The 12,709-nt window shown below is 34.5% G+C and overlaps 1 protein-coding gene across 8 annotated transcripts in view; it reads left to right on the forward strand.

Moving 5' to 3' along the window:
• Positions 1-12,709, forward strand: part of LOC132116922 (rap guanine nucleotide exchange factor 1-like) — a 37,313-nt gene that overhangs the window by 18,483 nt on the left and 6,121 nt on the right. For 3 of the 8 annotated variants that reach the window (XM_059525817.1, XM_059525815.1, XM_059525818.1), the window contains 11 exons: positions 1,165-1,348; positions 1,430-1,882; positions 5,303-5,508; positions 6,413-6,580; positions 8,817-8,963; positions 9,459-9,545; positions 9,624-9,709; positions 9,796-9,892; positions 11,005-11,080; positions 11,201-11,285; positions 11,369-11,461. In XM_059525817.1, the coding sequence (XP_059381800.1) occupies positions 1,165-1,348; positions 1,430-1,882; positions 5,303-5,508; positions 6,413-6,580; positions 8,817-8,963; positions 9,459-9,545; positions 9,624-9,709; positions 9,796-9,892; positions 11,005-11,080; positions 11,201-11,285; positions 11,369-11,461 (1,682 nt within the window). The remainder of the gene's footprint in view (positions 1-1,164; positions 1,349-1,429; positions 1,883-5,302; positions 5,509-6,412; positions 6,581-8,816; positions 8,964-9,458; positions 9,546-9,623; positions 9,710-9,795; positions 9,893-11,004; positions 11,081-11,200; positions 11,286-11,368; positions 11,462-12,709) is intronic. The other 5 variants (XM_059525816.1, XM_059525819.1, XM_059525820.1 and 2 more) reach the window with 3 other exon arrangements.

The raw sequence follows: 12,709 nt of genomic DNA on the forward strand, positions 1-12,709 counted from the left end.
AAGCAAGAGCTTTCGTCTCAAGAAATATCTGCGTAAATGGTTAACCATGGAACAGACACAAACATTGATGTAGTATACATGCCAGACCAGTATGTGGCGCTGTAATTCTGCCACAGAGATATACTAAAATCAGATAAGAAGACCTGAACAATGTGTATAAACCTTGTGCGCGGTATAAAAACACAATACATTTATTAATCCGTGTTAATGTTAGTTAATAAATAGACAGTTATTCAGTGTTTGTTAATGACCATTTCGTTTTCAGAATTACCCACTCTGGGATCAAGTTAAAAAAAATATCCGCTGGACGAAACACCAATACGATAAATACGATAAAAAATGCTTGCGTATACAGCTAATTGGTCTCCGTGTGGGCAGGGCCTAAAAACATTTTTGTTAATTGAAATAAAGCTGACGTATAATAAAATATAAATAATAGATGAGATGCTTAAGTTGAAGTAACTATTTTGGAAAGAAAACACCCCAAAAAAGAAGTAAACAGACTTACATTCTTTAAAATAAAATATGAAAATATGAATATAAAATCAATTCTAAATATTAATAAAAAATGTAATACTTAACTCTCAGAGCAGATTTAAGAAATAAAAATAGTAATACTAAGGACATTGAAACTTTTTTTGTCTAAAATTAGTTTAAAACAAGTTAGTGTTAGTATCTCTCTTTGGGTGCTGTGCAGTAAAATATAGATATTTTTATATTATGTTGTTTTTAGCATGACTGGTTAAATGTGACGGACTGGTTTGTTAAAGATTAAATTTTTTGTTAAGTTGTTATAATTATAATTTTTTTTCAATTTATTTAATTTTAGGGTTAGGGTTTTCCTTTACATTAATTCTATTTAACCATTTGCACTATTGTTATTTAGTTTGATTTGCACTGCTTTAAAAAAATCCAAAGTTCCAGTTTTTGTCATGCCAGTGAAGCTCATTAAACTAAAAACATAGAGAGCATAAAACTTCATAGAGACATGCAAAATTCAAAACCGCATATAATAAGAAAATCACATTCAAAACTTCATTCAAAATCACGTATAATAGTTTTGCATGTCATTACAGTGTGCATTCAGAGAATTATTTTAAATCAATGGATGTGTCATAACCTAGAGCAACGATGTTTTGGTAACATGATCTGTGTTTAAATCAGCAGGAGTTTGACGTGGATCTCCTCCAGAGGCGTTTCTCCGGTGGGAGCCAGTCATACGACGGGGATTCACCTCGTCTTTCTCCCTGCAACAGTATGGGAAAACTCAGCAAGTCCGTCGAGCAGCTCTCATCTCTGGAGCGAGACAGTGGCCAGTGCTCGCGCAACACTAGCTGTGAAACACTAGGTATGCAAACTCTATTACAAATAAAAGTTGAAGGTTTTTGAACCCTTACCAGGATATGATCCTCTCTTTCTTTGTCTTTAGAGGGATACGATCCAGATTATGACTTCCTGCATCAGGATCTATCCGATTCCGAGCCTTTACCGTTTCCGACAGGCACTGGTAGCAGTCTGAGCCCTCTCCCAGAATGCCACGGGGAGTCTCAGTCGTTAAGCCCCGCCCATGTCCCCACCCACCCACGTTTCAGCGCTCCCGTCACTAATCAGGCTTCCCCGGAGTACTGGACTCCGCCCCCCACACCTGGACCGACCAATAGCGTGCTTCCCCCCGCCCTCCCGCAGAAGCAGCGGCGGTCTGCGCCGATCATATCGGCGTACCCTCTTTACGAGCGCCTCCCATCGCACTACGAGAACCTGTCAGAAGAGGAGCAGCCCACGCTGCCGTTCCCGCTGCTGCCGCAGGTCAACGGAGACGACCTCTCGCACTGCACCGACACTGACAGCCCTCCGCCGCTGCCAGAGAAGAAGGGCAAACAGAGTAAGACTACATTTATTTTGTTGTTGTTGTATTTTAAGTGGGTCTCTTGAAATACCATCCAGAAACATGTGTGGGTCAAATTTTGTAAAACAAAAAGAAATTATATTGTGTATAAGAACATAAAGCCTATTTTTTAGGGCTTTGCCAAAGATTTTATGCATTGCCAAATCAATTAATCCGCTTACTCAATATTTTTTAATTGATTCAAGTCTATCAGTTAACGTGTGTGTGTGTGTGTGTGTGTGTGTGTGTGTGTGTGTGTGTGTGTGTATATATATATATATATATATATATATATATATATATATACATATATATATATATATATATATATATATATATACATATATATATATATATATATATATATATATATATATATATATATATATATATATATATATATATATATATATATATACAACCCGAATTCCGGAAAAGTTGGGACGTTTTTTAAATTTTAATAAATTGAAAACTAAAAGACTTTCAAATCACATGAGCCAATATTTTATTCACAATAGAACATAGATAACATAGCAAATGTTTAAACATTTGCACACACAAATGTTGCCATGGTGAGAAAGTTTAAAATTTTATGCACAAAATGAGCTCATTTCTATTTTGATTTCTGCTACAGGTCTCAAAATAGTTGGGACGGGGCATGTTTACCATGGTGTAGCATCTCCTTTTCTTTTCAAAACAGTTTGAAGACGTCTGGGCATTGAGGCTATGAGTTGCTGGAGTTTTGCTGTTGGAATTTGGTCCCATTCTTGCCTTATATAGATTTCCAGCTGCTGAAGAGTTCGTGGTCGTCTTTGACGTATTTTTCGTTTAATGATGCACCAAATGTTCTCTATAGGTGAAAGATCTGGACTGCAGGCAGGCCAGGTTAGCACCCGGACTCTTCTACGACGAAGCCATGCTGTTGTTATAGCTGCAGTATGTGGTTTTGCATTGTCCTGCTGAAATAAACAAGGCCTTCCCTGAAATAGACGTTGTTTGGAGGGAAGCATATGTTGCTCTAAAACCTTTATATACCTTTCAGCATTCACAGAGCCTTCCAAAACATGCAAGCTGCCCATACCGTATGCACTTATGCACCCCCATACCATCAGAGATGCTGGCTTTTGAACTGAACGCTGATAACAAGCTGGACGGTCTCCCTCCTCTTTAGCCCGGAGGACACGGCGTCCGTGATTTCCAACAAGAATGTCAAATTTGGACTCGTCTGACCATAAAACACTATTCCACTTTGAAATAGTCCATTTTAAATGAGCCTTGGCCCACAGGACACGACGGCGCTTCTGGACCATGTTCACATATGGCTTCCTTTTTGCATGATAGAGCTTTAGTTGGCATCTGCTGATGGCACGGCGGATTGTGTTTACCGACAGTGGTTTCTGAAAGTATTCCTGGGCCCATTTAGTAATGTCATTGACACAATCATGCCGATGAGTGATGCAGTGTCGTCTGAGAGCCCGAAGACCACGGGCATCCAATAAAGGTCTCCGGCCTTGTCCCTTACGCACAGAGATTTCTCCAGTTTCTCTGAATCTTTTGATGATGTTATGCACTGTAGATGATCAGATTTGCAAAGCCTTTGCAATTTGACGTTGAGGAACATTGTTTTTAAAGTTTTCCACAATTTTTTTACGCAGTCTTTCACAGATTGGAGAGCCTCTGCCCATCTTTACTTCTGAGAGACTCTGCTTCTCTAAGACAAAGCTTTTATAGCTAATCATGTTACAGACCTGATATCAATTAACTTAATTAATCACTAGATGTTCTCCCAGCTGAATCTTTTCAAAACTGCTTGCTTTTTTAGCCATTTGTTGCCCCCGTGCCAACTTTTTTGAGACCTGTAGCAGGCATTGAATTTTAAATGAGCTAATTAAGTGGATAAAAGTGTAAAATTTCTCAGTTTAAACATTTGCTACATTATCTATGTTCTATTGTGAATAAAATATTGGCTCATGTGATTTGAAATTCCTTTAGTTTTCATTTTATTAAAATTTAAAAAACGTCCCAACTTTTCCGGAATTCGGGTTGTATATATGTGTGTGTGTGTGTGTTTGTGTGTGTGTATATATATATATATATATATATATGTATATATATATATATATATATATATATATATATATATATATATATATATATATATATATATATATATATATATATATATACGTGATGCTATCTGGGAAAACCTGTCGGATGTTGCGCTGGGACATTTTCAGGGAATTCTAAAAATATGACAGGTCGTATGTAATTTTTTTTTTTCAAAATTAGGGTTTCATTCAATTATTATTCTATAACATCTTGTCTATCATCTCTGAAGATATATTGGCAAAATTCACTTATTTGTCAGAGACTGCTCATCCTGATACAGTACGGAGAACTGTCCTCTTCAGGGTAATGTTTGTCTGTTTGTGTAATGATGCAGTATAGCGCTCCTGACAGACAGCGATCGTTAAGTGAAAGTGAAACCCGTCTCACTTTAAACCTAAATCATAACTATCAGCCAACTACAGATAGACATAACTTTTGTTACATTCAAGCTATGGCCAAAATTAAAACCGTTTTGGAAAGGGCTTGGTATGGGGCTTTCATATGTTATCAAAAATTCACCATGTGTTGGTCTTTCCTAGATCACATCACATACACACACACTCTCACACACACACACACACACACACACATACATACATATGTACACAGTATTATTTATTGTCTGTCTTTAAATGTAAATGATACTTTAATGTTATTGTTTTATATAGAGAGAGGAGAGAGAAATGTTTTATTGTGATACAAAACAAAATCAAGCATTGTTTAACTGTTTATCCTAATAGTTCTATATTACATAAATGTTGTATTTAATGTTTTTATTAATACAAATCTTTTTTTATATTTTGTTTTCTAAATAGATTTAATTTAATACGTTTTATTTCGTATTATTAATTTAAACGTTTGTTATTTTGCTGTATTGCTCTGACTTAAAAATAAAATTTACACTTTTTGTCTTGCCAGTGAAGCACATAAAACTGAAAAAAAAACCTTTACAGGAGAGAATAAAACTTCATTATAAACGCTGATTTCAATACCACATATTGAAATATTATATTTTGCATAAGAAAATTAAAGCCATTTCAAGATGTTAAACATTGCCAGATCATTTTAATATTTTTTTAATTAATTCCTGTCAGTTCTCAGTACCAAAATACTCTCTTTCTCATGTAATTGCTGTAATGCAAGTAAGTAAAGATGTTATTTCAGTTTAAGTTAGATTTTTCACTGTTATCTATAACAGGATCTGTATTTTCATAGGTCTCAATAGAAGCATACAGTAGGTTTTTTTATTGTGAAATAGAAATCTAGAAAACAGCTCTTTTTCACGCGTGTAACTCTCTTCTTCTGTAGTCCTCCAGTACATGCAGTTCATGGAGGATTACTCTGAACCGCAGCCGTCCGTCTTCTACCAGATGCCTCAGAACGAGAGTATTTACGAGCAGAGGAGGAACAAGCGCTTTCAGGAGGTTTACGGCTTCAACGATTCCTACAGCAGCTCGGACTCCGTCCACGAAGCCGTCCCTCCGCCAGCGCTGCCTCCCAAACAGAGACAGCTGGTGAGTTCTGATCATGTGTATGCGTCTTATCAGTGAGCTGCAGCAGGTCAGAGGTCAAACTGAGCTTCTTTAGACTAGGCAACACGTGATGGTTTTGGTGGCCACGTCAGGGTCACTGGAAAGTCAACTGGAAAATACGGATTAACTATGTGTTGTTTTTGCTTTTTGTGAAATAGATACAGATTAGATTGGGTTCCAAAGCCGGAACTCACATGCTGCGGGATATTTGTGCCACAGCAGCATCTTTCTCTTATTTTCACCTTGCCTTATAATTTCTTTGCTGCTGCAAACTTATAAACTATCTATAAAATATTTTTTTAAATCTATAAAAATAATTACATTTTATATATATATATATCCCATTTTTAAAATTAAAGTCATATAATATAATTAAAATTTAAGAAAATAATTTAATTAAAAATAATTTTTATATATATATGTGTGTGTGTGTGTGCGTGCGTGCTTGCGTGTGTGTGTGTGTGTATATATATATATATGTGTGTATATATATATATATATATATATATAATTTTTACATTATTAATTAAATACTTTAAATACTTTTTAAATTACTTCTCTTCTGGTGCTCTTTTCTTTTCTTCCAGTTTCTTTTTTTAAAGGTAACATGGAAATCCAAATTGACCCTATTTACTTTCTTACTAAATAAATTCAAGTTAGTACATCTGTGAAAGATATATATACTATAATTTAAGCGTAAAATACAACTTAAATGTAAATACATAATTACATGACATATTAATAATGGTATACATAAAAAATACATTTCATTTGGCCTTTAAATCATTTTCTACTTTTTAACTCACTTTGCCTTTCTTTCTTTTTAACCTGATTTCATTTTTTTTTTTCATTTCTCTCTCTCTATTCTTTCTCTCTTGCGCTCTAGGCCTCCTACACTTCTTCTCCTCCTCCTCCTCCTTCATCCTCCTCTTCCTCTTTTTCAATTCCCCCTCCTCCTGCTGGGCTTCTTGAGGAGGCGGAGCCTGCTCTTGGTCTCAGCCTATCAGTGTCTAACTCCTTCCTCAGTGGCCACGCCTCTTTGACCACACCTGTGGTGAGTGTCGAGGAGTCAGGATGTGAACAATTCCTAAAGATTTTATCCTCCCTCTTCAGATATGTAAAAAACATTTTAATAATTACTCATAATTTGAACATTTTTAACAGTTAAAGTGTCATTCTTGAGCAGAATACATTTCTGTGCTATTAAATTCATTCATATTAAGAAACGAAAGTAATTTGTTTCTACTCATGATTTTTGGTAAGTTGTAGGTTTGCTTGTATCTCATCTGTTTTGAGTGTGTTCTGCTCATTTTGTGTGTGGTTTGGACACACGTGCTCTTCATATGGTTTTGTCATTATTTTTCACACGTCTCTCTGGGCTGGTTATTAAACCATTGTTTAGATGTGACTTATGGAGTTTCGGAGTCCACTTTGCCCTTTTTTTGGGGGGGGGGGGGGGGGGGGTGTTTTTTGGAACCAGAACTGAAGCTGAATTAAAGCTTGTCTAAAAGCTTATCTAATCTTCATTTATCTATTTTTTCTGGGTTTAAAGTTTAAGTCCAGAGCTTATCAAAATGCTGTTTAATCTTCATGTAGCATTAAAACTGAGTTTTGTGTCTGTGCTGATGGATGCCCTGCATATATGTTATTGTACTGACTAACTTTCAGTTGTTTGTTTTTTTTGAGGCTTTTGCTCATTGCATCAGAAGTGGTTTATGTATTCAAAATTTAGATTTTTTGCACGAGGTGAATTATTTAACAGTATCTTGTTATCTCTAGAGTTATTTTTTTAATTTATTATTTATTGAGATCATGCAGAATGCGTCATTGTTTATATGAAGGAAAAAGAGAGATTTTATCAGAGATTTTCCGCAGTGAGTCTAAGCTCTTCCCACATGAGTCTATCTACGCTGTATGAAGAAGAGATATTCTGTCTAGAATTTCAGATTTTATTCTTGATAGTGTCACCTGGAAAAACACACTAATGTATGTCATGTCCTGACTAGTAATGCATGACGTTTAATGTTTCCAGCATTTTATAATTTTTCTGGCCTTACAAAAAAAAAAACATAAATATAGTTGTATATAAAATGTATTTATGATTTATTATATAAAACTTTTATAGTTTTTATAAAAATGACTTTCTTATATTTATTATAAAAACTGCTACACTGTAAATGGACTGCGGAGAGTCTTTTATTATTACGAGTGTTGTTTTGGTTTGCTACAACTATAAAAAAAACACTTTTGTTAAATGAAATAAATCTAAAATCAAATCAAAGTTAAATATTTGAGTAATTTATTTCAGTTAGTGGCAAAGGCAGTATTTCTTCATTTCATTAAAGTCCTTAGATTTAAAATAAATATAATTATTAATTATAGTTACATAACTATATTTATAAATGTAATTATTTGAAAGAATATATATTTAATATACAAAAGCACCTAAAATAATTTACAACTTGAAATTAAAATGAAAACTGAAAATATAAAAATAAAAGCTAGCTCATGATATAAATAAAAACTATACTATACTATATAACATAACACTGGTTATTATTGATGGTTATCACGAGGTGCTATTTGGAGTTATTTTCCCTGGTGATGACTTTTAGGGACTAGTTTGTCATGCTAACGGAATCTGGGAATTGTCCCGGAATGTTCTGTGCTCTTGACCCCTGACCTTAGAGGTCAGAGCAGAAGCAATATGATGTTTATGTGAGCGTGTGTGTGTGTGTTTGCCTAAGGAAAGAGTTCAACATTTTGGAGAGTAAGTGACCTCTTTCTGTGTGTGTGTTTGTGTGTGTGTTGATTGTGAGGAACCATATGGATGTTTTTTCTCTTTCTATCTCTTTTCCTCACTCCCTCTTCTGAGTCTCTGTGGAACCCTTACATTCCGGAATGTCACAGACAGAATAGAATGGGGGATGCTCTTCCCGATCTCTCGGGGAAACATGTTGGACCATGTTTGCTGTGTGTGTGTGTGATGGGATGATCTGGAATGTTGTTGGTGATCCGGGCGAGTCCCTGCAGGTGCTGTAATCCCTCTGAGCAACATCCGGAAGTTCAGCCAGGATTTGACTTGTCCAGTGTTGTATTGTGTTGTGTGACGGAGGTTTTTTTCTTTGTACTTATAACTCCGTGTACAGTATTTTACACAAAAAAGAAAAATATTTCCCTCTCCGTTCTCCAATCCTTTTCTTCCTTTTCAGATATTTTCCATATACTTCCTCTGATTCCATCTTTCCTCTCCCATTTCTTCTCTGTGCTTCTGTCTCGACCGATCGCAGAGTTCTGACCTGCTTGGTTTGACCAGTGCCGGCAGAGCTCTAGATGGTGGGGGTGTCTCTAACGGGTCCTTGACCAGCTCTCCGGTCTCTCTGGCCATCTGTCCTCCGTCTGAGTCTTCTCTTTCTGATTCACTTCTTACCTCTGCGGTAAACACACCCTCAAAAACTCACACACATGTTCAGCAGTTATGGACTTATGAATTAATCAAATCATAATCACCACCTAACTTTGTGTTGCATTTCTAGAATTAAAGATAAAGCATGATTGACTTTTCCCCCACGAAAGATATCTTCAAAAGGAGTGAAAAACACACGCATTCATAATTACCTTTAACTTTATCTCTAAGTTTCCTGAAAATACAATGTGGACCATCAGATTCAGTGAAGGTCTTTGTGAATGTGAATTTACAATAATGTACACGAGCGCCATCTAGTGCTCAATAGGCACTGCGTGTAATTTCTGTGTCATATCATTTGTTTTCAGAGTGAATAAAAGAGACATCTGTAATTTGATGGTAATTCAAATGGTATTTAGCACAGCATTCCCATGCTTACTGTATGTCATGAGAAACTTTCCCATGGTGAGTATTTGCTGGCTGTCTGACCGATCTGTGGCGGTTGTCTTTGTTGTTTTTGCTCTAGAGTGAAAGTGTTGATGAAGGCGGTGAGGGAGAGTATGTGAACCTGTACTCCTCCACACAGGCTAATGGAGAAAACACACACCGCGCTGTAAGTATGCGTGTCATGGTGTTAAGCTGTGTGTGCATGTGTTTGGAGTGCAATTATACATTTGTCTGAATTCTTCAGGACCCCTCGTCATGTGAAGATGAGGTTCAGGAGCACACCCCTCACATACCCACCTCCAACAGCAAAGAAGCCTTGTCTAAGGACAGGTATGAGCTCCAGTCTTTGTACGTGTGTGTGTGCCCTCATATGGACAGGTCTGAGATATGTAAATATTGTTTTCTCTCGCTCACAGGCCGAAGGAACCCAGTCATGGTCAGATCAATGATGTTGATGAACTGTCCCTCATTGATCATAATGAGATTATGAACCGTATCGCACTCAAAGCAGAGGTAATAATACTGTTTAAACAGTTTAAACCAAAAGCCAGGAAGAACAACATCATGATAAACCTGGGAATATTAGCATTGATTTGATTGGTTATTTGTATTTATTTATCCATGCTTTTTTGTTTATGCAGTTATGCATGAATTTATTTATCCACTCTTGCCTGGATTTATGCATTTATTTATTTATGCATTGGTGCATGGTTTTATTTTATCCATTTCTGAATGCATTTATGTAGTTTAAGCATTTATTTGAGCATTTATTTATCCATTTATGCATGGATTTATTTGTGTATTTATGCATGGATTTCATCATGCATTTTTATGTTTTATGCATTTATTTATTTATCAATTTATGCATCATTTAAATATGGCTATTTTTAAATGTGTTACACCGTGCATGTATTTAAAATATGTTCATATTTAAAAATTTCTACTGAGAAAAGTTTGAAAATTCTTAAAGTCTTAAAAGTCACAGAAATGTTATAATAAAATAAAAAATGTAACGCAAAGATATAAACTATTTCATCATAAAGAAATTATTCTTATGCGAGGGCATACCACAAACAACAGTTCATGGAGATTCATTGGTTAAACAAAAATTGTTTAGAACTGAATTAGTACTTACTTTACAGATGACCAAACTGTAGAGGCACAGATAGTATGTAAATTGACAATCAGATTAGCATAATTATGTATGTGATGTACAATCAGCCAATCATAACTGCAAAATAAAATCACTTTAGGATTTATTCCCCATGTCATGTTCATTTTTCTGCTTATTAAATGGATAATCAATATAAATCAAAAGATTGACAAAAAATATTACATTTGAGTTAAAAATATGCTCTGTTATTGGAATCACATAGGAATTAAGCTAACAGAGTTATGTTGGAAATCTGTTGCATGTGTGTATTTGATGTTTTGTGTTTTTTGACAAGGTCAGAGCTTTTGCCTGTTTCCTCCAGTGTTTAGAGAGTAATTCTGTAGTGGTTGATGCAAATCTAAAACACACACACACACACACACACACACACACAGAGACGTCAGCTGGTGCAGTGCTGCGATGGGCAGCCGGACTTCAGTTGCCTGCAGTAATATTTCTCTCTCTCTGATAGAATGATGATGGTCCTGATGTGAGAGCCGGCTCTGGTGATATACTGTTAGTTCACGCTACAGAAACAGACCGCAAAGGTAATTCACATGCTTTCTGTTTTAATTAGCCTTTAGAGTGTCTGTAGGCTGATTGATTCCTGCAGTGTTTGTTTGATGTGTGTATCTTGAGTGTATAGTAATCACATCTGTCTGTTGTAGATTTGGTGCTTTACTGCGAGGCTTTTCTCACCACCTACAGAACCTTTATAACGCCCGAAGACCTCATTAAAAAACTACACTACAGATATCCTTTCTGCTGGGGTGTTGATCTGTGTCTGTTTGTAGCAGTCAGTTTGCATGCTGTGTGTTTTCTTAACTCCGCGGCACATATACTCGCTTCTGTCACAGTCCAGACACCTTTAGGAAGCGTGTCAGTAAAAACACGTTCTTTGTGCTGGTGAGAGTCGTGGATGAACTCTGGTGAGTCAATGCATGTGGTTTCTATTTATGTAGATACTACTAACAAAAGGTAGCTAACGAAGTTGATGCTGGATAACAAGTTGAAGAAAAAAATTGTTTTCAGTTTATTTTTGCAGTAAATGCAATATTTGATCTGCCAGAAACACAATTAGGGACTTGATCATGAATAGCAACATGTCTTAAACAATTTCATGGTGGTTTGTTTAATTTTTTTAACATTTCTTATTATCATTAGTCAATTTTGATCAATTTAATGTGATCTGTCTGAATATATATTTTTTTAATTATTATGAATAAATTATTATTCATGCATAATAATTGAAAAAATATATTCAGAAAGATCACATTAAATTGATCAAAATTGACTAATAATAATAAGAAATGTTTCTTCCAACTAATCAGTTCATTCAGAAAATATAGATCCAAAAATATTGGATCAAATTATTAATTGATTAATTTAAATAATGTTCAAATTTGTTTTGTCTGTTATGTATATGTATGTATATATATATATATATATATATATATATATATATATATATATATATATATATATATATATATATATATATATATATATATATATATATACATACATACAGTACAGACCAAAAGTTTGGAAACATTTCTATTTTTAATGTTTTTGAAAGAAGTTTCTTCTGTTCATCAAGCCTGCATTTATTTGGTCAAAAATAAAGGAAAAACTGTAATATTGTGATATATTATTACAATTTAAAATAATTGTTTTTAAATGTATTATACGTTAAATCATCATATATTTCTGTGATGCAAAGCTGCATTTTTAGGATCATTATCACATGATCCTTTAGAAATCATTCTAATATGATGATTCATTATCAAAGTTGGAAACAGTTCTGCTGCTTAATATTTTTTCAGAACATGTGATACTTTTTTAGGATACTTTGATGAATAAAAAGTAACAAAAAAAAAGAAGCTATGTTTTTAAAATATAAATATTTTGTAATAACAATATACACTACTGGTCAGTAATTTGGGGTCAGTAATTTTTTTCCTTCTTTTTTTTAAATAAAATCAATACTTTTATTCAGCAAGGATGTGTTAAATTGATAAAAAGTGATAGTAAAGAAAATATATTATTAGAATATATATTATTATAATTTTTTTTTATTTTGAATAAATGCAGTTCTTTTTAACCTTTATTCTTCAAATATATGAGACAGCAGAACTGTTTCCAACACTCATAATAAATCAGAATATTAGAATGAT

Source organism: Carassius carassius, chromosome 36 (genome assembly GCF_963082965.1).
Source record: "Carassius carassius chromosome 36, fCarCar2.1, whole genome shotgun sequence".
Taxonomy (NCBI): domain Eukaryota; kingdom Metazoa; phylum Chordata; class Actinopteri; order Cypriniformes; family Cyprinidae; genus Carassius; species Carassius carassius.